Source organism: Astatotilapia calliptera, chromosome 3 (assembly GCF_900246225.1).
Source record: "Astatotilapia calliptera chromosome 3, fAstCal1.2, whole genome shotgun sequence".
NCBI classification, from domain to species: Eukaryota; Metazoa; Chordata; class Actinopteri; order Cichliformes; family Cichlidae; genus Astatotilapia; species Astatotilapia calliptera.
Genome location: NC_039304.1, coordinates 14,732,111 through 14,759,753, shown reverse-complemented (window position 1 = coordinate 14,759,753; position 27,643 = coordinate 14,732,111). Strand labels below are relative to the sequence as shown.

Sequence of the window (27,643 nt, the reverse complement as noted above, 5' to 3'; positions counted from 1 at the left end):
GGGCACATTGACTCATAATCCTAATGTAATACATATTTCAATATGTTTAAAAAAAAGCCTTTGCTGTGACAGGCAAATGATTTTTATGAACACAAGTGAGTACATTTCCATTATTTTCACTGGTTCCACTATTATAGCGTGCTGTGGGTCACTGGGTAGTTTTTCCAAGTGGTTTTGGCATACTAAAACAGCAGCTGTTGCTCTCCTGCTCTGGGTGGATAATAACTTTGCTGTGCTTTCTCTGCCTAAAACTGAACCCTAACCTAGTTTCATATTTATTGAAATAAATATAAAATATATAAATAAATAAACACGAAATTCTGTTTGTTCCCAGCCATCAATAATGGGGCAGCTATTACTGTCACACCTTCACCTCAGCCAGGCCCTGCCTGAAAAAGGTAACCTTAATGTAAATGCATCATTTTGCGCTGCAGCTGTAATTGTGGATATAAATAACAATGTGCTAAAAATGTCGGCGTTTGCCTGCAGTGGAAACAAACATTTTTGTTCAAAACATGCTAATTTGTTACCCCAGGCCCCAGACACCCAGATGTAACTTTAGTCTCCAGCAGTGTTCGCTCCATGGCTATGACATTGCACTCTGAAATAGATATGAAACTATCAAAGCATATACAATCACCATCTATCAGACAGCCGACCATTCGTGCTTACATCCACACCAACAGTCAATTCAATTCAATTCAATTTTATTTATATAGCGCCAAATCACAACAAAAGTCGCCTCAAGGCGCTTCATAGATACAGAGAAAAACCCAACATTCATATGACCCCCTATGAGCAAGCACTTTGGCGACAGTGGGAAGGAAAAACTCCCTTTTAACAGGAAGAAACCTCCGGCAGAACCAGGCTCAGGGAGGGGCGCGGCCATCTGCTGCGACCGGTTGGAGTGAGAGAAGGAAGACAGGATAAAAGACATGCTGTAGAAGAGAGACAGAGGTTAATAACAGATATGATTCAATGCAGAGAGGTCTATTAATACATAGTGAGTGAGAAAGGTGACTGGAAAGGAAAAACTCAATGCATCATGGGAATCCCCGGCAGCCTACGTCTATTGCAGCATAACTAAGGGAGGATTCAGGGTCACCTGGTCCATCCCTAACTATATGCTTTAGCAAAAAGGAAAGTTTTAAGCCTAATCTTGAAAGTAGAGATAGTGTCTGTCTCCCGAATCCAAACTGGAAGCTAGTTCCACAGAAGAGGGCCCTGAAAACTGAAGGCTCTCCCTCCCATTCTACTTTTAAATACTCTAGGAACAACAAGTAGGCCCGCAGAGCGAGAGCGAAGTGCTCTAATAGGTCAATCCGGTCGTTAAGTCTGACGTCACTAGCCGTGTCTGGGCCTAAACTCCGCTGCAGGTCCACATATCAAACGATCACTATGGCATTACTGAGTTGAAAAACTGTCTAAAGTCTTTCATCTTTAATAAAATGATCAGCGTTCTGCTCTACCAGGTGTAAAAATTGAGTTTAACATCCAGGCATCCATGAAAACGGAATTTATGACATTTAACGGAGTTAGAAGTTAGCAGGGAGTTAGCTCGCTAGCTTCTATCTAAATACAATATAGCATGTCCTGACTGCGGGGTTTTGGAAACAAATTAAAACGTACAGCTCTGCTATCACTTCCAACATAAATGAAGACAGAAAACTAAACAGCAGTGACGTTTGTAGGGTTACTGAAGTTGGGCTAGCTGGTATATAATTTTGTGCTACGTGACCGCTAGCGACACAGCTATGTTAGCATAATATAAACAAGCTAACTTTTTTCTCCACTCGATAAAAGTTAACGTGAGTGTTCTCGGTGGTCAGGAACAAATGTAATCGCATGGCAGGATGCTGTAAAAGGACCAAACTTCAGCCAGGAGAACAACTGAGATAATCCATCCACAATACGAGGTTAGTCATTCATATACTGCTGCATGGGCTGGGCTGTAGCTACATCCTAAGGTTTTAAAAACTGAGCTTAAATAAATGATTAGCGGTAATAAAAGCCAAGGGAGGTCAACAGTGATCACTGACTGTTTTAGGAGCTTTTTGAGATTAAATAGAAGAAAATACAAAACATTAAACATGTTAACAACACAAAAGCCATATTAAACGCAGACTACTTTAGGCCCGGAAGTAGGATTCGTCACGTCATCACTTAACGACCGGATTAAGAATCACCAGTTAAGCTAAAAAGCATCCACACAGAGCGACCTCAGCTGCTCAGTGGATTCAAACCCAGAGCCACTGCTCCACCACTGACCCTGCTTTATTTGATCTCATCTATATGACCTCAAACACTTCATGTCATCACAAATGTTTAACCGAGCTTGTAAACAACCCAGATCTTGATGTGGTTGATCTTAGCTTACATCAAGACACTAACTTTATTAAATGTGTGTCATGTTGTTGCTCTATATCCCAGATTGATGGTAGTGGAGATGCTGCTAAGACAAGGTGGTCTACCTTGCACTGTGGCAATACTCTCGGTGAGCCATCCTCCTTCACCTCCTCCTTTCAATTCAATTACAGTTCAATTCAATTCAGTTTCATTTATATAGCAGCAAATCACAGCAGCAGTTGCCCCAAGGTGCTTTATATGATAAGGTAAAGACCCCACAATAACAGAGAGAAAACACCAACAAACTAATGACCACCTATGAGCAAACACTTGTCGAGAGAGGGAAGGAAAAACGTCCTTTTTAACAGAAAGAAACCTCTGGCAGAATCATGCTCGGGCTCAAACTTTGTATCCACCAAGTGACCCAACCAAAAACTTGGAACAACCACAATCTCAGAGAGAGCTTTCCACACGACCTGCGAAAACTCAACAATCACCCGTTACGTGACCTCAAATGCGTGGAGAGGCTTTTCTGACATCCTCAGGGCGCGTGAAGTCACAGCTCTTCGATCCAGGGTGCTATTTTTGTCAACTTGTTTAGATGTTCGCCCTTAGTAGCTGTAGTAAACAAATTAGCTTAACATATAAGAGTACTGTGAGGCAGGGTTCACTTTGATCTAATTTAGCAAGGTTGCATCTACAGATATGAGGGCGTCGCTAAAAATAGCAAACTTTCACGGGCGCGATAAAAGAGAGAGGAATATGAGCGTGTTTGGACCACATACCTACTGAAATCTAGAAGACTGTGTTCTTATTAAACACTAACAATACCCGCCAAGCGCTCTTCTTTAGGTTCGTTATTTAACATTAATCGCGTGTTAGAGCCACGGGCATAACAGCTCTTTATATAAATTGCACTCCTACACTTCAGTCTCCCACGTGCGAACACTTCACAGTGTCCCTCGGTCCACGCTGGGGTGACCAGTTATTTTATTTTCATTTTTTTAAAGCCAATGCGTCTCAGCACTCTCAGCAAATGAATTGGCTTGTGAGGCAGCTGAGGTTCAGTTTGTGAGAGAGCAGAGGGCTGATCTTAATTTAAGGGTCTGTTCAGCACTTCCTATATTAGATGTGAAATGTTAAACAGAATCAGAGGGGAGGATGGGTTGCCTTCGCGGCGACCTCTGACCCCAACCGAGGTTGACGCGTCCTTGAGGCGTAATTGTCTCACCTCGAGTGCTCGATCGACACGAGAGAGGAGCGGGGTGGAAAAAGTGCACCGGGCTTCCTTTCTGCCATAGAATGAGTTACTACTGCGTTTTTTTCCTCTTCTTCCATTAAGCTGTCGAGAGGTTGAAACGATTTGCCTCTCACCCCTCGCTCGGCCTCGCCCGTGCGTTTTCATAGCCACGGGAGCAATGTATTGGACTGCAACCGTTCGAGGGATGCACAAAATTAGCCCGTTTTCACTTATCAAATGTTGGAAGTCTGATTTGAGCAGCTGCCAGCTTTCTGTCTCTCGCGTTGTCTGAAATAGATTTTTTTTTGTGTGCTTTCCCAGCTCCTGAAGCTAACCGCGTTTGGCACCATACCAAGATGATCCTGGGTAAAGATATTTTATGAGATGGTGCAGACAAGTGCTCTCCAGTGTGCAGCCCCAGTTATGTCGAGAGCTCTCTTTTGTCTGCTCGTACTTACTTGTCCGTTACACATTTACTCCATTCCCTGCATTTCCCGCCTATTCACGTGACACGACTGTTTAAGTAAACATCCAAACGTCAGCCGTTTGCATTTTTGACGCGATTTGGATGCTTGTTGATGTTTCTGCTCACATTTCGGTGAGCAGAAACTTGTGAAAGCCCAGGTTAATGTGTGTGCGGAGTGGATAAAAAGACCCAACATCGCCAGGTCCTGAATATTCCTACGACTGCACAGCCACCTATTGAAGCGTTTTCCCTCAACAGACGGTGATTATCACTTGCAAAACCATCAAACGGGTGCATGTTGATTTGTACATGGGAGTCGCATGCTTCCTGCTATTACAGTATGTTGCAAGATGACAGAGTTACCCCGGAAGGGGACCAAGTCATGAGCAGAGGAGACACAGAAGTAGGTCAGCTCCTAGGCGTTTGTTACATCATACATATTCATAAACAGCACCCAGTTGTTACAGAGCGAACTCACTCCACACAGGCTGTTTATTCTGTTCATTGGGCCCCCTTCTCCATTTAAATGTTAAACAGTGATTACGCATCGCCGTGATTATGGGAGCGCCAGACCCTGATTGCTGCATTTAAATGCACTTAAGCGCTATTATACGAACGCTATACTATCAATATCTCGTATTGTAAAACGTGCTGTGCATTTAACATTTTTCTCGCTCATAGTTGGGTGAGAAGATTGACCCCACTGTCGTGGTTTTAGCTGAATATGAAGCTGTTAACCGGACGCTTTCCTCATTTCTGGTTCTGCAGTTTTACAGTGACAGAAAAAAAAAGTCCTCTTTTTGGTGATAAACTTGTTTGGTTTGACAGTGAATGCTCTAAAACTACCAGGAAAGATTGACTGCTTAGCTGATGCGAGCCATTAAACTAGGCAATGCAAAACCTGCTTCCACTTCAAGCTGTCCAGGACTGTTAATCCAAAAACCTTTATGATTTTAAAGGAGACCCCTTCTGCTCATTCCCAGCTCTTTATTTTTACTTTTGAGTATCCTCCTGGCTCGTACTGATTCATTGCTCAGAAAGAGCCAGGAGTGGAAAAACTGCTGTAAACTGAGTGTTTAGAGCAGCGTGAAGCTTTTGGCTCAAAGGGCTACTTTGCCCATGTTAACCATCAGCAACCACCATTGTAGCAGAATACGTATACAAATATATGACAGGAAACGCAGCAGGCCTATTTGAATGCATTAATTGTACAGTTGTACATTTTAACCATTTCACTCGTGCGTAATACTGATTGTGAGAGCAATGCTGTCTAATAAGGCTGTGCAATTAATGGGCTTTTGATTTCAATTAAAATTTCTGCCTTCCACCAATTAAGGCAATATAATCAAGACAGAGCAATTATTGTCCCACAGTCTGTTATGGAGTACTTTTTACACACTTCCTTTCTCATATCCATAAAAATCAAAATTGACTCCCTGCCAGGCTGTGCTAGGTTTACTTCACATTCATTTACTTTATTTATGCAGTTGAAGTGTAATAAAAGTTTAAGGAAATGCGCTAAATTATAAGGACAATTTTGTTATTTTGAAAAGGTTTAATAGCTAACAATCTCATTATGACCCAAATAATTGTACAGTAATTATGATTTTTGCCGTATTTGAGCAGACTTGACATTTAAATGCCTCTTGGCTTACCTGGTTTTGTACCTTTGTTTGATTCTTCTACTTATAACTTAGAGACTTTTAGGTTACTGTGATTTAATCTAAGTGTTATTGGTCTCATCTGTCAAACAAGGTCATTGCCTTTTCTGTATATGGACTGATTGTGCTTACTTAACTCACAACAACTCACATATTAACTATGATACACTAGGTGTTAATAATAAACTGCTGCAATCGTCTTAGCACTAACTCGTGCACAGTGTTTACGGTTACATTAAAGCTGTAAGTCGATCTGATCCATTTATATTACATATTACATATTGTTTAGGTACAGCAGATAATGCAGCTTTACAGTTAAACATCTGACTGCCTCTCAGTCATCAATCTGCAGTGTTGGCTTCAGTCGTTTGGTATGATGACAGCTGGCCAGTGAATGGATCCATTCTTAATTTTAGTACGTGCTCGCCGTGACGCTGCGCCTGTCCTTCAACCACTGCGGAGGAAAAAAAAGAGAGGTGCAGGAGAGTGTGGGAGAATGAATACAAACTGAGTCAGTCACAAGGCTATGAATTGCACTGATAGTTCAAAACATGATGCTATTTCTGCCAGCTACTGTTATTCACTCAACCCTAATACAATCAGACACTCCAACACAACGATTATGCAGGGGGCGAGACTGACCTCTTCTCAACTCTCAGCAGCCTGTGCTGCAGTTTCACAATCATTTGTGGGATTTGGACGGATAAAGAGAGAGAAATATAACGTTTAAAAGTGCGTTTCACTTAAACTTATAGTTAAAGGCTTACAAATGTTAGCTCTGCACGCTCTGTGCGCGATTAAAATGCAAACATTTGTTCAGGTTTTTTTTTTTTTTAATTAAGCCATGCCTCTCTTATTACCTTTGTTGAATTAACTTTGATAACATTTTCACTTCAAGGAAAACAGAGTAATTTGCTCCTCTAGACGCTCGCGTTCAATTCCAGCAGGTGGCTATTAGTGCTATCACAGCCCAGCTGACGGTATCTGAAAGGTCTCTTGTTCATTGTTACAACCTGCCATAAACATTTCATTACAGGGATCCTCAACCTATATTTTCATCCTCCCCTCTCTGCAGTCAGAACGAGTTCTTTACCCGAGCAGAGAAAACCGAGAAAAATGGAGCTCGGAGAGAGGGGGAGGTAGCGAGGGTGACAGGAAGACTCTCAGGAGCTCAAGCTGAAAATATTGAAGGCGAGGAGAATGTTAAAGTCAAAATGAAAATACAAAAAAAAAGGGTGGGGGTTGGGGTGGGGGTTGGATGATAGATGGCGGGGAGCAAAAGAGGTTATAAAGGAAAGTAAAAAGGAATCAATGCCAGAGCTTAAGCATGCTGCCAGTCTTTATTTTAAAGAGCAGACTTTTACAGACAACAAACTCCTACATTCCTGCCTGTTAGCCGAGATAATCTCGCTGAAGGTGCCGGCTGCTCGCGCGAGCGCGGGGTTCAAGGGTGGCCTCGCTGCAGCGCCTTTGTTTTGTTGAGCCCGGCTGCAGCTCGCATGCTGCACCGGCTTCTTTTCTTAGAGCTGCAGGAGAAACGCCTTGCCTATTGATCCGCTCACATGTAAACAAAAAATCTCCGTTCTTCTGGGCTCAAGGTACGAATACACGGGAGAGTTTGGTCGGAAGACTATACTATGCAGTGCGTTCCTCCTCTTCTATTTGTGTACACGGCCTCTGTGATTTAACAGCCCCTCTTGACAGCTCCTAGTGAAGTACAGCACACTTGCTGAAGTGGAAAAATGTCAGTCACCGGTCAGTTTAGCTTCGATTTGTATGTTTTTCTATTGCAGAGAAAGCTTTTTTCCCCCTTTTTCTTACACATTTGTACCCATGCGTTGCAATTCCTAAATTCAGACTTGCACTTATGATGCAATTACACCCATGTGATCATGTGACTGCTGATCTAATCATTGCAATAATTAAACCTGAGGTCTTTTCTGCGTACTGTACGCTGGCTTCAGGTGATGTCGGGCCTGACGGGTGCAGAAACCGTTCAGTAGGCTTTGTGCTCCCTGTGTTTTCTGCTCTGGGTGCTTCTGTACGCCTGGCTGCTTTTCCCCTCCTCTCTCCATATACAACTGGGCTGCGGCAAGGGGGTCAAATGTCACCCTCTCGGGATTCTGCGTCTCCTTTTGTCATTGCTGAGCTTGATGATTGCTGCGCGTGTTTGTATGAGAGAGAGAGAAACAGGGCAAGAGATTGTGAGAGTAGGAGCAGGCTGAGAGACCGCGCTTTGTGTGTGAGGCTGCGATTTTCTGAAAGAGTCCGAGGGGTTTGGGGGTGAGTCAAAGTGAGATCTCCCCATCGTGGTGCTATAAAAATAGCCATTACAGCATGGTAAATCACAGCTTGCCTCTTAGACACATCACATCTGTACTAGGTTTGGCAAGAAATAGGTGCTGAGGGAATTATGTGTGTAGGGGTGGGTGGATGTGTGTGTGTGGGGTGGGGTGAGGTGAGGTGTGTGGAGGGGGGGGGTCTTCATGGGCAACCAGCTGAGACCACATGCAAGGAACATCCTAATTGGTATTCAGGCCAGGGCTGTCACAGCTTCTCACACGCGGTCCTCACTGCATACACATTCCTTTCTGTTGCCACGGCGCCGGGCCCCAGAGAGTTCCTTCGACGTCAGAGACGAACCCGTCCACTCACAGAAACCCCAGTAAATCCCCGTGTCCATCAGCACTAGTCAAACGGGAGTCTTGTCACTTCTATTGTCTGCCATCTTATCTCCTTTTCAGCTCTTCAGCCCCTTTTGTTCATGCTCAGTCAGAGACACTATGGTTTACTAATTAAATGATTCCCTTACACTTTCACTGGGGTGTCAGCGCCTCCTTAAACAGACACCCCCCCCCCCCCTCCCAAAACGTAGTTGGTGGCTTAAATCAAGTATTTTATATGCACATCACACGTTTGTTCAAGGCTTTTGGAAGCTATGAAATATTATTTCTGTATTTCTACAATTTGGGAACAATATGTTTTGGGTATTTTTAATAAAAATTTTAAACTTTTGAGATGTTGTCATGGTGCCCATCAGCCCATCGTCACGTTATTTTGGGTTTTACCGACCGTTTTATGAAAGGATCCGACTGGAACTGAAACCACGTCCTGATAAATTCACTTGTAGCTCGAAGCCAGTGAGCAGGTGTCACTTCACATTAACATACCTGCCTACTTTCAAAGTCTCTGAGTGTTTTTGGAGGAGGGCAGGTGGTGTCGAGGAGTTGCGGACGTGTGGTGTGTTTGTGTGTGTCTGTGTGCGAGTTGCACTTTCTTTCACTCTAAGTGTTGCAGTGCAACTAAAAGAAGTTTGTTGTTGTCTGCAGTTATTTTAGTTATTTTATTATCGTAGCATGAAAGTAGAAGTTATTTGATACATTTTCACAAATTTTCCAAACAGCCCATTTCTTTTCCACAAGAAAAGGAGGTTGGTGGCACGTTGAAATCTCTTTTTGGTACTTTTGATAGTGTCTCTGGTCTTTTCAGTGTTGAACTTTTGGTTCCAGTTCACTTTGTATAGATTATTAAACACTGGCTCTCTTCTACAGTGTGTCTTTGTCCTGTCCAGATCGACAAAGGATGAAGATAAACTGTGCCAGAGGCTTCATCCTGTAAAAAGGGAGATTTTCCTTCCCACTGTCACCAAGTACTTGCAGGAGGTGGTCTGATTGTTGGGATTTCTCACGATTATTGTGGGGTCTTTTCCTTAGAATATAAAGCACCTTGAGGCAACTGTTGTCATTGTTTGCACAACATAAATAAAACTTGTCTCAGTTTTGCATCAGTAATTGATGGATGAATTTCCTCCAACCTCAAAACTCTCACTTCCAATCGCATTCTTCCTATGAAGGATAAACCAGTGTTATTCCCTGAGCTATTCAAGCAAAACGGTCCTTGAAAAGGGGAGAGAAGATCTTTTCAGGGAAAAGATGGGCTTTGTTTCAACAACATCCTAACTGGAGCCTAAGAAGATGAAGTTGGGTTCTTGGAGATATTTGAGGCTGATGTTGCATTTCCTCGTGGCTCTTGAGAGAGTTCTGGAAACCTTCCCAAAAAGGCTTAGAGCAATCAGCGTGTCTTTATACAAAGACAGACATCTTTAAACATGTGACTAAGCTATCATTTCCATGGGAGGCTACAAACTCTTAGGGGCAGTTGACAAATAGTGACCTCAGACAAGGTTATGTCATAGTCTGTTTCATCTTGATACGTTTCTATATGTGGTATGTGTATTTTAGCTCCTTATTTTTGAGTAGTAATTCAATTTCTATGTCTGCCTGCTGAACAGAATTCGCTTTTTCTTTACTGAGTCCATTGTGCTTGTGTGTGAAGTTGTATGTGTTACCTGTGGTATTTTCCCTTTTCTATTTTGTTTCCAGGGAAACAAAAATGTAATCCAGCCTGACAAATGTGAAATAGTATTTTTGCACCAACAAGGTGATTCCCAGGTGTTCAACCAGAATGGCATGTTGTGCATTATGTCCATAAAAAAGTTTGAGGCAGACAGAAGGAGAAGTAGTAGGCTTAAAAACCTCTCTACAGTAGTTGAACAGTATCTGAAAGTCATGTCCTTAGAGAAAAAGAAAGATAGCAGACACAGCAGATAAGAGATGGGTATTGTATTATCCCTTGTTTTCTGAATTCCTGTTTTGATATAGTTTTGCTATCACATACTTAGTTGTGAGAAAAAAACTGATGTGACATGGAAGAGTGGATCTGAATTAGAAACCATTTGCTCATTGACTAAGGAGATGTGTTTGACATGCCACGATCAAGATATATAAAATATATTTAAGTTTTCTTTTCAGTATGACACAGAATTAATGACTAAGACTATCAACTGAACAGGAACCTTTTGCAGGGGTCAAATCAGAAAGCCATATTCCCATAGATTTCTATCAGATTGAAGTATTTCCAACCATAATTGTCGCCATCATGGGAAAAATGAAGCCCATTGGATTCATTTTTCCACCTAGAAAGCTATGTCAGTGTCTTTTTACTGCCTGTGATCTGGTCCAACAGTTAATCCATCTACTGTTCACTGAAGCCTCATCAGAAATGGTGTCAGTGGAAGGGTGGCCATCAAATTATGTCCTTAATTTTAAACTTTGCCAATATCTCTTTTATCCAATAAAGTTCAGTTATTTTTGTACAGCAAAATGAGATTTTCAACCATACAGAATTATCACTAAAAGCTGCACTCTGATATGGGGTCAAGTTGGCAGTTACTGTAGTGGTGCATGTTTGTATTATTCCCAGAGTATTTTAATGTATTTAAGAAAATACTAATATTTTGCGTCCCTGTGTCCATACAATATTGGTAGGCAAAATATCGTGATGCTATACTGTGTTGATTTCCCCCCCCACTTTTACGATGATGCCTTCAGAGGTGTGTAAATGTCAATTATTTAACCAGTGCTCCACACAACAGGATGTTTTGATCATGGTCACGGCAGAACCTGAGTGTCTTTCAGGTTGATTTTTTGTGTGTGTTACAAAGTAAAGTCACTAATACCTGCAAGGTGCAAATTACAATAAATAAGTTAACAATAAAAAGTTATATCAGTGTCATTAAATGTTTATCTCCCACTATTGTTTTGACAGTTCTCTTTTGTGCACTATGTTTTACCAGGTCACATATTGGAAATGTAACATTCAAAGAACAAAAGGTTTCTTATTTAAACTTTACAATTATCCTAAAAGATAATGTGAAAAAAACCCTCAAATTTCAGAATACAAAACAGTAACCTAAATCCAGATTGCGCCGATGTTTTGGGCAAAATTATGATATGCACTGAAACCCAGAGGAAGGTATTGTCTATCCAGTTCTATTTCAACATGTCTCATACCTTTCTTTAACACATGGCTGCTTTCGGTGAAAAACACCTGAAAAACTGACAGAAAGAAAATCTAAGCTATTCACTAGTGAGGATGCTGAAGCATTTTGCTGCAAAGTAACAGTAACATGATTGAAAGGAGAACTCCGGAATGTGAATGTGGAATTAGACATACACCACTGTGAGTAAGTGGTAACAAATACATTAATTAATTATATTTTTATAGAGAGATCAGCCACTTTAGGCAGATACAAACATGTTGTTTTTCATGAGTTGAATTATACTTCATCCTGATTCTGTTAACACTCATTTTTCCAGAAATTCTTGTCATACTTGGAACATTTTGGTATGATAAAGTGAGCTACCTTTGCTGCTCTAACACTCCCTCTGACTTCTCTTTCCTCCCTGTCTCAGTTAGCACAATGTGAAGAGCCTAATAAGCCTGCCTGTTGGCACTTAGCGCACCTGAAAATAGCATTTCCCTGTTTACGCGCAGCACTGCTCTTCTCACAGTCTTAGATCCACCAAGAGCCCACTGTTTGGCAACACACAGCTGCTGAGATGCAACAACTCTGCATTGTTAATTTGTCTGACCTTTTGTTTTATCTAGCTGCAGAGTGGGAGGCGACCAATCTGAAGAAAGTGGAAGAAGCTTACGAGACAGTCAACATGGAAATAAGGTGAGGCTAAAAAAGAAAGCAACAGAGGCAGAGGTTAGCGCCTACTGCGGCATACGTGTGGCTAAATCCTCAACATTTTGCACTTTTTGCAGATGAGGCATTTGCCTCTCACAGTTTTTGTTTTTTGATCGCAAGCAGGAGCGTGACTGTAATTTCACCAAGCCTTAAAATAGACTCCATCCTTCTGTGCTAACATAGTATGGAAAGAAGCACTGTGGTGAATATGCACTGTGTGATACCTAAGGCTAATGCTAATGAAGAAAAACAAACACTATTGGCTGTCTTCTGTACTCTGCTGGGTGGTCTTCTTCTGACTTAGTGTGAGCAGAAGAGTCTCCGTCTGGCTGGGAATTACCCACAACCCTCTCTGGCTTTTTAAAGAGAGAAATTGCAACTACTTTTTAGTAAAGAAAAAAACGATTTTATAGGATTCATTCTGCTCCTCGCTCTTCTGTCATGCTTACAACAGCTGAGGAGTAAAATCCACGCACAGTTTCTTTTGCTCCCTCTCAGATGTTTTCACAGAGCCAGCCAGCCAGCAATTGCTGATAAGTAGCTTCTGTGGCCCTTAGGCCCCCAAACTGTTCATTACAGTAGGGAGAGAGGAGTGCCAACTACAGAGGTGGCACTTACCAAAAGGTCAGCCTTTTTTCCCCTCAACCAAACACTTGCTTGAGAGAGAGGAGGAGGAGGGTGGATGCAGGGGGACAGGAGCTGGCATGACTTCATTTGTTCTAATTATTCATTGTCCACCTTGCTTTAATTGCCTCTAGCCAAATTACTCACTGTCATTTGTGTTTGAGGACTCGGATGTGCTTTTCTCCCCCGTGTCCCGGCCTTGTGCATTTTTCTCGTTCATACCTTTTAGAAGTCACATGATATCGAGGTCTACTTCTAATTAGTCCATACATTTTGCGCTGAAGAGAGCAATTTCCACAAAAATTGACTCTGCGCGTGAATGTTACGACCCCTGCCCCACCGAGAATCACACGCGCACACGGTTACGCAACCCACAACGCTTTCCTGACCCCGAATCGTCCCCCTACCCCCTGCCTTATCAACCTCAAGCGGAACAATCACCCTCCCTAAACATTTGTTAACCCCATTAGCAATTCTGGGTTATGAATATGGAAATGAGGGCCTGTGTGCTGTTAGAGATAGGGCTCACTTGCCTTATTTGCGATTAGCGAAGAAGAGCAGCCCTTACTGGCTCGGATAATTAGAGACACTGCATAGAAATGGGCTTTAACGGGCCACCTCATCAGCACAATATCTGAGACGTTAGTCGCTAGAAGGAGCAAGGAAAATAAAGCTACTTTGTCAGCACAGTTGTGAGTCATGCAGAAGTTATTAAAGCAGCCTGTCAGGGAGTGACAACAAATTGAATTGAAGAGTGTTGTCTTAAAACATAAAAAGGATTCTGTTCAGGTTTAGTTGAAAATTTTTTTTTCATGGATTTCTTCTTAAATGATTTGCTTAAAAATACCATGAGTTTTGTTGTCTTTCCTGATGGAACTGAGGAACTTTATGTAATCTGTATTGTAACTTCCAAAACTAGCTTCAGATGTGCTTCTGATCTGTGTTTCTGTTTATTTTGGTTTCCTCAGTGACTTACAGAAGAAGTTGGCCATAGACTACGGAACAGACTGGGAATTTCTGTTTTTGAACGGCCAGTGTTACAAGCTGAAAGTATATGAGTAAGTACTGACAGACCTGGAGTGCTTCTGCCTTTTCTTGAACAGTCATGTGAAAAACCAAGTGCAGCCTAATGTCATCTTGCTTTATCAGTCTCTCACATTGTCGTGGAGGGATTTTGCCCCACTCTTCCTTACAGAGTTGCTTCAGTTGTTCTTTGAGTTTTGCGGGCGTTAGTTAGCATTTGACCTTAAAACACTTTGGTATTCAGAGGACTTCACGGTCGACTCTGTGAGTGCAAGATGTCCCGGTCCTGTGGCTGCAAAACAAACCCAACTCATCACACCTCCACCGCCGTGCTTTACAGTCGGTATGAGGTGTTTGTGCTGTTATGCTGTGTTTAGTTCCTAACGTGGTGCTGCACATTATGGCCAAACATCTCCACTTTGGTCTCGTGTGTATTGTTTTTATATTGGAGTCTTTGGGGCCCCAGCTGCCAATGGGTTGAAGGTGGATTTTAGATTTTGTCTAGTAACTTTTTAAACCGTGTGCCTTCTTTTTTATTGTTGGAGGCCTTGGATCAGGGTGAACTGAAAGCATCAGTGACATAGAGTATATGACTCACGTATTGGTCTTTTATATGACCATGCTCTAATGTATGAAAACCAGACTTGGTGCATAGATCCGTGCAACCTTTTACAAAGCACAAAATGTGCACCGTGCAACCATTTTTAATTGTAATAACGTTTCCTGCCAACGAAACGAAGAATCGTTTTATCTGGTAACAGAAAAACAAACTAGCTGTCGTTTCATCCTAAGGCTTGAGCCTCAAGCTTTATTTTATCAGTGTCGACACCAAACGTGGCATCCCATCCTATGGTTGTCCTGTCAGTGCTTGTAACATTTTGTAACACGATTGAAACAAGGTGTCATTGCACCTGTGCCGGTTGTATCTGTTTGGCCTCTGCAGTTAAAAAGCTCAAAGCAAACGCTACATATTAAAAATCACGTTTCGTTGTTGCAGCGCACTTGTCACGATTAAAGGCTGTTACTTGAAACATTAAAGCCTTTAACACTTTGTTTTTATTACTTGTGTTTTACCTCTGTGCCTCAAGTTGAGCGTAAACTCCCTGGATGTGGAAGTCAGTCTGTTTTCAAGAGAACTCGCAAAAATCAACTTCTTGTCTTGCACAACTGTATTAAAACAAATTGTGTCTATAAGGAATGTGAACCATCTCGTAAAGATCCACCATTTAAGATTGATAATTTGTGAGCTCCAAGTCACCCTGGAGAAGCCAAGCAGCTAAATCAACTAAATTTAATCAACAGAATGAGCTTCTTTTACTCTCTCCTGCTGCATCCCTATGGCCCCTGCTGGGGTAGAATCTGTTCTCCTCAGGATTGCTTGCCAGCTGGAGCTTTAGAAGTCTGTGGGTGGTTGCAATTTTGAAAGAAAATTATCTGAGATCTGCACTAAGAGATCTGCACTGCGAATACATTTTCAGACATCCTTGGAATCAGTGGTTTTCCCATGCCCTTATTCACCAGTGTGATTTGTTTGCTTAGTTTGCCATTTAGGAGGCAAAATCTGAAAAGCAAAGATGAACTTCTTGCATGTACGCCAGAAGAAGATTCGTCTCAGGGTTTTTACATTACATGATAGTTTTACATAACAATATTTCACACTGCTTGAAAAAATGGTTTAATTTCACGCTAAAGGGATGGGAAGGTGGCTCCTATATTATTTATTGAGCTTTACCACCGGAGATCCAAAAGAGCCTAAATGACCAAAAGACCAGCCCGAATAAAAAAAGACCAATTTTTTGATTGATGTTTTGTTTCCGTTACAATATTATACTTTAATGTATAATATTGTAACGGAAACAAAACATTAATCAAAAAATAGTTAAAACAAATTACAACATTGTATAAAAATGACAATCATCAACTCAAACACTTGGTTCTAATTAAACAGAAATTTCTATGAACTTGTAAGAACTGTGTAGGACATGAATCAGTCTGTGTCAGATTCTGAATCTGAAATTTCCACTGAAGTCACGGGTAAGTGGAACCAAGATCGAGGCAGTTTGCTGTTTGAAGTTTGCAAAGACGGCTACATTGTGCCAGTGGTAGTTCACTCTTTGCAACATAGTACGTTGTTCTAAACAGATCTTTCAGGTTTATTTTTAGTCTGTTATTTGCAGTTGGTGTTTGTTCTGGGAAAGATATTGCAGACTGAGCAATAATGCATTTCTAATGGGGGCCTTTCTTAAAATGACTGGTCCCAGTAACAAAGGCGCTTGTCGACTCAGGAATCGAGGGAAAACCAACAACACACCCGGCAGAACATTATGTTATTTACACGGGTGCACATAAGTGGTCCGCATGTGCGCATTCGCTGTCAAAATAAAAGACGCGCACCAGATAAGAAGTGCAGCGCGCGTTTGCGTCCATATAAAGGCTGTTTTTGTCCTAGAGTGGGATTTTCACGGCATATTCTGCACCACATCTCTGTGCGTTCATCATTTGTTTGAAGCCAGCTCACCTCCTGCAACCACTTGTCTGAGAATACGTGCTTCTTTTGTGGTTCGGACTCCTTCTGACATTTCTTTGGAGGTGGAGGAACACCAAAGTAATTGCTTAAAGGAGCTTCTTCGACATCTTTAAGAGTTCTAAATAAATGTCTGTCCTCCTCCAGAAAATCTTATGTACGCAAACGCGTGTTGCAACTTCTTATCTGGTGCGCGTTTTTTATTTTGACAGCGAATGCGCACCTGCAGACCACTTATGTGCAGCCCTGGTTATTTAGCTCGTCATATTGCAGCCACAGAAATTCTTTTGTCCATGAAACCATAAAGCTGCACTTTCTTTTTGCCTTATAGTCTGATTTGTCATAACTTCTCCGTTTTGTGGTAAGCTTTTCTTTGGCTGTCACTTCTTCACCCTGACCTGTCTTATTTGGCTCAGCAGAACTAAAATATATATCCTGCTGCTTTTACACACGCACTCACATAAGCTCAGCGATTCTCTGCGCGATCAACCTCTCACATGTTTAAGCTGCGGGAGATTTCACTTGTCATGTTTGCATAGTAAGGTAACAATTGATAAGACGATGTCAGAGGAATTGGTGCACAAATTATCGTCACTCACCAATCAGTACTGTCGCTCTCTATACACAGTTCGCACGATTGCAAAGTGAAAGCAAAAAAACAAGCGCAAATTCAAACGCGACTTCAATATGTCACATATTGACAGTGGCTCACCGATGCCAATGACATAATTACCCAGCTACATTTCCGAAAGAATGCAAAAGCATTGACATATATTTTTCCTTCCTGCGATAGCCTGACGGGAAGGGCAGAGAGAGATTTTGGTAGCCCGACTGGAAAAATCGCTAGCCCCAGGGCGATTTTGCGAGCCCTGAAGACATACGTGAAACAAGCCATGGGAGTTTATGGAATAGGCGATTATCAGTCACATAACACCCAAAGGCTGTATGGATGGTATCATTTTTTAGTTGCATAAAACAGCAAAGGTTGAAGGAACAAATGAATAATGTGTGTATTTCTTCAAATTAATCTCTAGTTGCCTTTTAGTAATTCTACGATCACTCAGCTTAACTGATTATACTGTTTGCTGCAGCTAAAATAACATAAAAAAATGTAAATTAATTAATAAATAAGATCATCCACTTCATGGAAGCCGCTAATGCTACTATGCTAGTAGCATTAGCTAATTACCTAAATTACCTAAATTTTACTTGCTGTATCCTCAAGTCACAGCATTAGTTATTTTTCTTATTAAACGTACATTTTGAAACCTGTCATGTTTGTTATGCCTAACGTCGACTTTGCTGAAGTAAAATAAATGTTCCATGTTCCATGTTGTACTGTATTGGGTGTAACTAGCTCTCATCTCCAACTAAAGATCATTATTTTATGCGTCTTTGACAAACATCAGCCTGCGACCTGTAGTGTATCATATGTAGCCATCAAATTCATGTTATATCTTTGAACTATTCTCATTAAATATATATCATCTGCTAACATTGAAACGCCTCAGTGCCATTATCAGTGGCAAAATTATCAGTACCGGTAAAATAATTTCTGCTCCCACAGCCAAAAGAAAGATGGGACGGATTATTTTTGCTCATATTTTGACTCCAATTCTTTGCACATTTATCAAGTTAGCCTATTTCTCTCAGTCTCACACCTTCAGCCTTTTGCACAGAAACCCACAGTATGCTCTCCCTGGCCTATTGGCATCTTACATTCTGTTATTTTTCATCCTTGAAACCACCGAAGAGCACAATATCTACTTGCGTCAACTCAGTTGACCTACCAGCACCCTCTCTCCAATGTACCAGTTCCCCTCCCTGCCCCTCTTTATCCTTGCTGTTTGCCTTGAACTGTGATCCTGAAAAGACATGACATTGACAGACACATAAACCAACAGCTTTCTATAACTCTCCCTCCCATGCCCTCAAGTAGCAAAGCTACAATTCCTCTCCAATGATGGAGCAGAATAACACACTTCTCTTTCCCGCTTCTTGATCGTCAGTTGAAACGGTCTTACAAGCGCCCTCCCTGGTGTTCAGATCTCTCACATTTGATTAAATTGCTCCATCCTTTCTTGAGTGGCAGCCAATATCGAAGATAAGTGCCCGAAGCCATAAAAGTTTGCTGTGCTGAAATGTTGCCTGTCTTTAATATGACTAATAGCTGTGCATTATTTAAATGGATGGGATCCAGTTGGTGCTTGGGCGGGGTTTGTGTAGGGAGATGATAGCAGTTGATGAGACGACCCCATTGAGACTAAACTGTATAAACTGGATTTGGTCACGCTCGTATGTTGCATTCAGAGCTTGTTATTAAAAGTGAGTCTCATCTGTATTGGAAGGTGCCAGCTGAGATTTCTGCTTTCGTCTTTGTAAACGTGGGCCCTCTTTTCTTCCTTTTTTCCTGAGACCTCTGCATCGTCGCCGCCTTGCCTCATGATGGTGTGAATCGCTTGTGCAAACTAGGGCTTGAAGGCCTTTCATGTTTGTCCCTATGGGAGAAAAAAATATATAATTACTTTGATTTCAAAGTAGGAGAGAAAAGAAAACAGTCTTTTGTTGTGAAACACTTTCAAGTGGAATGATTAACTGTGAGATTGGAAGCTAAATGCTGTGTAGTAGCACTCTCCACATTGCCTTCTCATCAGTTTCTCTAAAGACTCTAAACAAAACGAATAAAAGCTTACAAAGAGAACTTATTCTTGCTGCATTATCATTTAATGGCCTTTATTGCTGCACTCCCAAGCCCCTCTCTCCATACCTGAGGCTCCTCTTTTTATATTACATCACATTCAAAGTACTGTACTGAAGCTTACCTCCAGAAATTTAGCCATTAAAAAAATCCACGTATTTTCCCCTGAAATGGTCTTTAGGGTGCTGTCGGAGGCCTTATCACAAGCCGGGAATTTAAAACGCGAGCTTCTGCCAGCGAATCCAAAATAAGCCTGGCAATTCAGTCAACACAGCCTGGCACAGCATGAAGGGAGACACCCCATAATGAGTTCTCAGAGGCGGAGTCCCTACCTACAGCAGAGCCTAATATTCCTCCTGTGGATTTGTTGACACTCCTCAAAGCAACTTAAATCGAAGGCCCGTGATTTATGCAAGACTGTCAGGTCAGATTGACTCAGCCTCCGCTCTTGTGTCATTAGAAAGTACAGCTCTTCAGTGAGTCATGCCTGCCACTGTTGTTCAGCTTTGACAGAGAAAGAGAGAAGGATAACGCAGCACAAGTGACACTTCCAACTGTCTGCAGAACATCACATGGCCTTAACAGTTCGCCGGGTTCTTCCAGTGAAGAAAGGGAATTCACCAGGATAGCCTAGAGGGAGCTGTTTTAAATTGGATCTAAACCATGGCAATGCGGGTGGTGTGGAGTCCTAGATGTGTCTGCTGAGCGTAACATGGAAATGAAGAGCCATATAGATTTATGAAGTAGATTTCATAGCGTCTTAGCACAAATATTGTCTATTTGCAAATTGGGTTTGACAGGACCAGTGGGCTTTTTTAGACAGTAAACTATTTGCCGTCTGCCAGTGGACGTCAGTGAGATGCTAGAAACAGAAAAGCTAATTTCAGAAAGCGTTTTTGCTGCAAATCATTTGCCAGTCATTCACTGTACCGGTCTTTAACATGAAGCATGGCAGCCTGTTGCTCTTCTAGCAGATACACTGAAGAAACAAAAACTACATGAAAACCTTGTTTGTCCCGGCTTATAAAGGGGGCAGAAAGGCAAAAGTTGCAGCTAACCTAATTGGGATCTTGTTAAAATGTGCTTGTGCTGCCACAGCTGCATAAGCAGGTCCATGCCTTGGAGCACGAGCACTTCGTCAGACCCTTAGCTTTTAAATGATGATAGATGTGCCACAGATGCTGTTGTTACATTAAAGCATGAAATTTAACATCACTCTTAGGGAGCTGCTCATGCGGTTAATTAACTTCAAAAGGTCACGTTTGTCCAACTGTCAATAACTACGGAGGCAGAAGGATTGCTCTCGTCTGCTTAAAGATTTGCATTATGCAGTGTCAGAGATGATAGCATTTTAAAGCTTATATCTTTAAGCAGACAGCTGAAGAACTCTTCTTAATATACAATCATCAGCCAGGTTGAACGTGGCATAATTGTTGGTACCAGATGAGCTGGTTTGAGTATCTCAGAAGCTGCAGATCTACTGGGATTTTCCCCACAAAACCATCTCTAGAGTTTACAGGAATTGGTCTGAAGGGAAAACGTCCTGGAGAAAATGCCTTGTTGACGTCAGAGGCCAAAGGAGAATGTTTTGAGTTAGCAGGAAGGCAACAGTCGCTCAAATAACCACTGGTTACACTAAGGTGCAGAATAGCATCTCTGAATGCACAGTACCTTGTAGCTTGAGGCAGATGGGCCACAGCAGCAGCAGATGACACTCAGGACACTGAGGCTATAGTTTGCTGGCTAAACAAACGAGGACTCAAATGACCTCCACAGTCACCAGATCTGAAATCAGTAGAGCAGCTTTGTGATGTGGAGGAACAGGAGATTCTCATCATGGATGCAACTGTGCAGCAACTGTGTGATACTATCAAGTCAATATGGACCACAATCTCTAGCACCTTGTTGAATCTGTGCCGTGAAGCATTAGAGCAGCTCTGAAGGGAAAAAGGTGTTCTACCTGATACTAGCTGTGTGCATCAGAACAGTATTTGAAGATGTTTGGGGTGTTACTCCCTTCAGTTATAGGAAGTGTTATATTCCTTTAGCTTGTTTTGGGTTTTCACTGTGCATCTTTACAGTTTTTACAGTCTCTCAGCTGATATAACCATACAGCTATTTTCACTAAAAAGCTCTAAAAACTGTACACCGTTCATCCATTATCACCGAGCACGAAAACAAACTCAGCAAGTATCTGATGACTATACCCCGAGCTTTTAGCAGATATTAAATAAGGCTGTTTTATCCCAGAAGAGCAGACCAAAACAAACCTAAAAGCTTGTCTTCCTTTGCTTTGTTCGGGATGTTGAGTTTGGTTTCGTCAGATGGCCAAAAGCACACATTCAAATAAATATATCTGTTTGATGATATTTCTGTAAGTTTGGAGAAGATGTAGTCTTCTGAATCCTAGAAGCCATGCTGAGAAAAAAAAAGCCAACTTATTTTGCTGTTGAATCACCGCCTCGCTTGCTCAATTGTGATCAACAAAGACTTCCTGTAAGCATCTGAACACACTTGGAGATTCTGCCCAGTCCACAGCAGGGGTGGCCATCTGAAGAAGCAAGAGTTTTCTGTAGGTCCATAAACCTGTGAGCTGGCAGCAGGACCGAGTGTGTCTGGTGTGGTCATAAAATTGTCACACCTTGTCAGCCTTCAGGTTGCCAATCTATGGCCAGTGAACTGGACGATGAGTGTGTGTGGGCTGGTCGTCTTTAAAAAGTCAGGATCAACTTCTTGGAGACTTTTGGTTAAGCCCACTTAAAAAAAAGAGGACTTCCTGTTTTTACTGAAAGCAGACTGAAGTGAAGTTAATCTCCTTTATGAGATCATTATCATTATACGATACAATAACATATAACATGTATGATAGGTTTTGCCTTGTGATTGCTTTGCAAGCTGTGCTTGCTGTTGCACTGGCATTGAACTTACATCAGAGTGCATAATACTCAAAAACATGAAGAGTTGCTACCAACACATAGCAAACCGAGCAGACCTATAAATACACAGGGCGGTGCAGTGTTTTCAGATTTCAGGGTATTTCAGGCAAACGCTAACAAAATATTAAGTTGTTATCCAAACCTCGTAAACATGAAGCAATAATTTTGAGTAAAACAGAAGAGAAATATATAAAATCAAAGGTTTATTAATTCAAATACTTAATTGTTAAGGTTGGTAATGTTGCTTTTTATAAATTGAGTCGATACCCATCAAGTCAATTTAACTTGACCATATTCTATTACATGTAGCATTTTACATTGTGCCTGTCTAACAAAATTACATGGAAATTTTCCATTAATTAAATTATTTAAAGTCAGCTTTTATTTACCTACTTTTTGTTAGTGTGTGTCACATTCCTGTGGATACTCCATTGTTAGTTAGACAACCTCACATTCTTTTAATTTGGAGAACCACAGCCTGAGCACTGAACAGCACATAAATATGTCACACGGAATAACTTGTTGGAAAATGAGTTTTTCCCCAGCTGTTTAGTTTGTACTGTAAATATTCAAGTGTGAGAGAGAGCTTCCCAAGGAATGGTTTAGCCCCCTACTGGTTCTTTTTTATTGTAAATTTAAAGTAGCTGATAAGTAGGCAGAACAGTGAAATCCTTCCTGGCGTATGTATTGGCACCCTTACGAGAAAAGTGCAATTATTCTCTGCAGGACTGGAAACTATGATTTAAACTAAAACTGACAATGAAAACTTTAATACATTTAACAGGGAGACCCAGGATAGGATTAAGCATTACATAAGAATCAATAAAACCCAAAAGAGAGACAACAAAGTGTCTTGGTGTATAAAAATTACAATCTCTCTGTAAAGCAGTGTTTATCTTCCAGTCATTCTAAAGCTGTGTCTCATTTGCAGTTCCTGCTGTGGCAACCTGAACCTCCTAGCAAGATCAACTGAGTTTATCTTATCTAATCAAATCTAATATGATCCAATTCAGTGACTGTAAGAACTCCTGTGAAAATGTAATTTCCATCCTACACAAATATTTTTCCTTCGGATGATGCATTACAATGAGTTGTTTCGACTCTAACGGTTGGGGTTGCAGCTTGCTTGAGAAATGGCTGTCTCTCACTAGCTCCACAAAAATATGATATTTCCAGTGTTACACGTGAATCCTAAAGTACAGCTCACACTTGGACTGTTTCGAGTTTCGAGGCCAAGGTTTCTGTTTTGGGGTTTGTGGAAAACTCTGTTGTTTCTGATAGTCTATAGTCGTATTAGTGGTTATACACAAATTAACACATTTTTAAGTCCATCTTTTTATTTCCTATTCAAAGTGATATTTAAAGTTCAATTTATAATGCATTTTTTATCTTAAATGGAAGATTAAATCCAGTCCTTGGACAAATCTAAGACTTTAATGGTTTGCTTTTAGTAGAATTTCCCCAGGATAGCCTCTTTTTCCCGAGCTGCTAAGGACAGATAGTAAAAGGAGCCATAAAGTTGAAAAACTAAGTACACCCTAACTCCCTCTGTAGGAATTACTGCTAATCCTAATTGCTGTTAATCCAGTGCACTTGATTAACTGATTAGCAGTAAGTGTGCACAGCTCTATAAAAGCAGACGTTCTGACGGTTTGTTGAAAGAAAGCCTCGTCTCTTTAAAAAGAACATGTACTTAGATTTGTAAAGTTGTAAACAATGTCCCTTGGACAGATGAGACCAAAGTCGATGTGTTTGTCTATCATACACAACATTATGTTTGGTGAAAATCGAAAACATCATACCAGCACCAACCAACACCTCATGCTAGCCATCAAGCATGGGGTTGGAGGTGTGATGATTTGGGCTTGTTTTGCAACCACAGGATCTGTGCACCTTACAGTCCCTGAGGCGACCATGCACTCCACTGAGTAATAAAGTATTCTAGATTCAACTGTCTGATAGCTAAAACTTGGCCCAAGCCCAGCAGCACATCTACAACACAATAGCTAAAAAAGAAAAGAATCAAGGTGCCACAATGGAACCGTCAAAGTCAAGACCTCAACCTGGTGGAAATGCTGCGGTGGGATCTCGAAGAGAGCTGAACATGAACAAACTCGTGTAAATGAACTGAAGCAACATTGTGAAGAAGAGTTAGCCAAAAAGCCACAATGATGTGACAGACTGGTAAAGTCATGCAAAATCTATTGCTGCTAAGGGTGCTTCTACAAGCTTTTGAACCATGGGGTGTGGCTAGTGTTATGGCCTGTCTAGGGGTGGCCAGACCATAACATTAGGGCCATAACATTAGGGTGATCCATCCCCGTCTGATCCCAAGCAGCACATCACACAACAAGTACAATTTGTTGGTGACTTATTTACAGTGAGTGAATTTTAACAAAGGACAGGAGTGGACCATAGCTTTGGGGTGGACCTAATGCCAAAGCAACAAACAAAAGGAGCCCCTCTAAAGGATGTACCAAACTTACCTACAAAAAGAATCAAAGCAAATGACAATGACTTATCTCCCTAACTAACAAAAACATGAGAAAATGATAATCAAATAAAAAAGGTAGTCCACTCCTACATGAAACAGCGCTGGACAGGTAACATAAAGTCTGCCGGGTGAGGTAAGCCGAGGATGAATGACTGGCCGTCCATGACGGTGTCATCATATAAGCCATCTCCAGGTCGTTAGCCAATCAATCCGTCCCTTGGATCCACCAATCACAGAGAGTCACCTGCACACTCAGATATGAAACAACAGTACGACAACAGTCGTAACACTAGTTTTACATGTGACTGTAGAGAGTACACAGAAACAAGCCTCTGGGGTTTGTCTCCTGTCACATACTTTAATACATGAAAAATGACCTGCTCTTCACCTGCATTACAATGCAAAGCATGTTGCAATGTTCAAATGGGCATTGGAAAATTGTTTTGAGACAGACTTCAACTGGAAAAAAGAGAAACAAGTGCACCAACTGTGAAAAGAAGCTTCTTCTTCACACTCTTTGACATTTAGGGCTGAAATTACTGAAGACTTTGTATTTGCTTTGATAGTTCTGACCTTCTGGCCTTGAGCAGTTTTTGTTCAGAAATGGGGTTGAGACTTTCGTCCACATGACCCATTTAATGTGCGTTGAGAACGGGAAAGGTCTGGTATGAATCGGGCTGAATTATTGAACCGGATCTAGAGTTGAGATACTTGTAAGTGAGAGGGATATTTAACAGCCAGAGGAAACACATCTTAACTTTTCACCCTGAAAAAACACGTTATGCTGTTCAAATACACAGACACAAACTGTTAATGGAAATTGTAAATCGTCCATTTGAAAACTGCTTTATTTTAAATGTCAGATGATGAAATAAAATTATAGAAAGCAGAGTTATTTTAAAGAAGAAGAGTTATCATTATGGTGTTATTTCATTTCACAGTTAAACCAAAGGTAATATGGTAAAAATATACTGTGACCAAACCTTTGTGATGCAAACACTTATAGCTTATTATACGTGTTAGATCCTTTATTAATCATTTGCAGGAAATGAAATTGTCACAGCTTCAATACAGACAATAGACACAATATGAATTCCTAATATAGTTAAAAATACATAAATGAATAAAATATGCAATAACTAACATGTGCAAACATGGATACAATCATTATTTTTACTATTACTGTGTAGCGGGTTATGAATGGCATTTTACCCACTGCACATTGCTGGTAATGTGCATTTTAAGACAGAAAGAGAAAGTATGTTGGGAAGAAGTGGGTTATATTTTAAGACTGAGCTTATTGACTAGCCGTTTTCTAGATGGAGATTTTGACCTTTTTCCTGTTGTATCTTTAACTTTGTAACTTTAAGTTGTTGACTTTGACTATTGGAACTGGACATGTTCAGCATGCTGAACATCCAGCAATTGTGTTTACATGCTATGTGTGATACGAATAAACCATACGAGTGCAAACTACGCTCATTTGTTTTTAGTGCACCCTTTAAACATGAACCTTATTGTGCATAAGGGAGGCTTTAGATGAAGTGAGCCTGAGTGTTGTGAGAACAGATGTTTCACAGTCGCTCTCTAAGCCTCTGATTGTAGGCTTGGTTTTTATTTTCACTTTTAATGTGGGAACTCTAATTATCACCTTAAGTCATGTTAAAGTAGATTTACTAACACATTTTGGTGTTGAGAACAGTTTTTTACACAGTTGAGGAGGAAAAGTGAAATAATTATTAAATAAGACTAGTTCTACACCTACGTAGGCTCTTTTGTTTTCTGGTAGCAGAGTATATTTGTTTGTGTGTGTGTGTGTGTGTGTGTGTGTGTGTCTATATAAACATAAATCTATACATTCTATCCTATATTGTCAGTTTAATGGTAATTTAATAGAAACCAAGAATTAACAGAAGGCAGCATAGCAGACATGGATACATGCCTGACTGTTTCACAGGCCTGTATCCAGGACTAAAGAAAAGTCAGCTCAGTTGCACCAAAATACCTCCAAAGGATAAAACAGGTGCTGTGAAGCCAGTTAAATGTTAGAAATAATATCAACACTTCACGCAAAGTCCAGCCCCCTAAGAGTAGGCAAACAATGAAAGAGATAGGGGGATACTGCCCAAGATGAAATACAGAGAATCCATAAATACATCAAGAAGATGGGCACCAGGGACGAACTGCCAAGAGAGTGCCTCAGGCAGCAAAAACCAGAGAATGATGAGGATGAAGATGATGTATTGTAAAAGACCAAGCCCATTCATTGGATCTATCATTGGCGTAATAGAGGAACTGGTTGACCTCAAGAAATCCTACCAGGAACTTCAAAAGTCCAGCCTGAAGGACATCATGGAGTTTCTGATCAGGACAGCGAGAGAAAAAGCCCTAAGCAGAAGGGTCTCACTTTGCAGGCTGTGCAAATGGGGTCATGAGACCATTTACACAGTGCAGCAATGTAAAGGATGTGAGTCAGGACAGCGTACTCGGAAAATGGAGTCGCACTGTGACATACCTACAAAAGAACAACCAAGGTTTCAGAGCTGGTGGCGAGCCAACCAGATATGGTGATGGTTGACAAGGAAAAAGACAGCAGTTGTGATTGATATGGCAATACCAGCTGACTGTAATGTCAGGATGAAGGAGCATGAGAAAATATGAAAGGTGTCACTGCCTAAAGGGACAAGTTAAACAGATATGGAAGGTGAAGATGAAAGTGGTCCCAGTCTTAATAGGAACATTAAGGCCTGTGACCTCCAAACCTGGTTCTAGCATATTCAGGTTACGGCTCAGTCTGACTCCACTCCTAGAATTGGACATACATCCCAGATCTCTGGTAGAGGTCTTAAGTTCGAGGAAGACCATAAATACTGCTAAGCTACAATTATTGCCTATTATTGTGGAGGTCCACCATATACCACCAGAGCAGCTCTTATCCATCAGGGCATGGACAGAGAATGCCTGGAGGTGTCCTGTGGTTTGTGGTAGCGGATGCTTTGGGTCCTCTGTATGGCCGAATCTGGCTTTTTGAGCCACATCTTTCCCATTTTAAATTGGATTGGGATCTGGGGAGTTGAGGCCAGGTCAGCACCTTGG

At 41.2% G+C, this 27,643-nt stretch overlaps 1 protein-coding gene across 2 annotated transcripts in view; it reads left to right on the top strand.

Moving 5' to 3' along the window:
• Positions 1–27,643, top strand: part of LOC113018664 (glucosidase 2 subunit beta-like) — a 172,839-nt gene that overhangs the window by 107,338 nt on the left and 37,858 nt on the right. For both annotated transcript variants that reach the window (XM_026161957.1, XM_026161958.1), the window contains exons 11-12: positions 12,164–12,233; positions 13,841–13,930. In XM_026161957.1, coding sequence (XP_026017742.1) covers positions 12,164–12,233; positions 13,841–13,930 — 160 coding nt within the window. The remainder of the gene's footprint in view (positions 1–12,163; positions 12,234–13,840; positions 13,931–27,643) is intronic.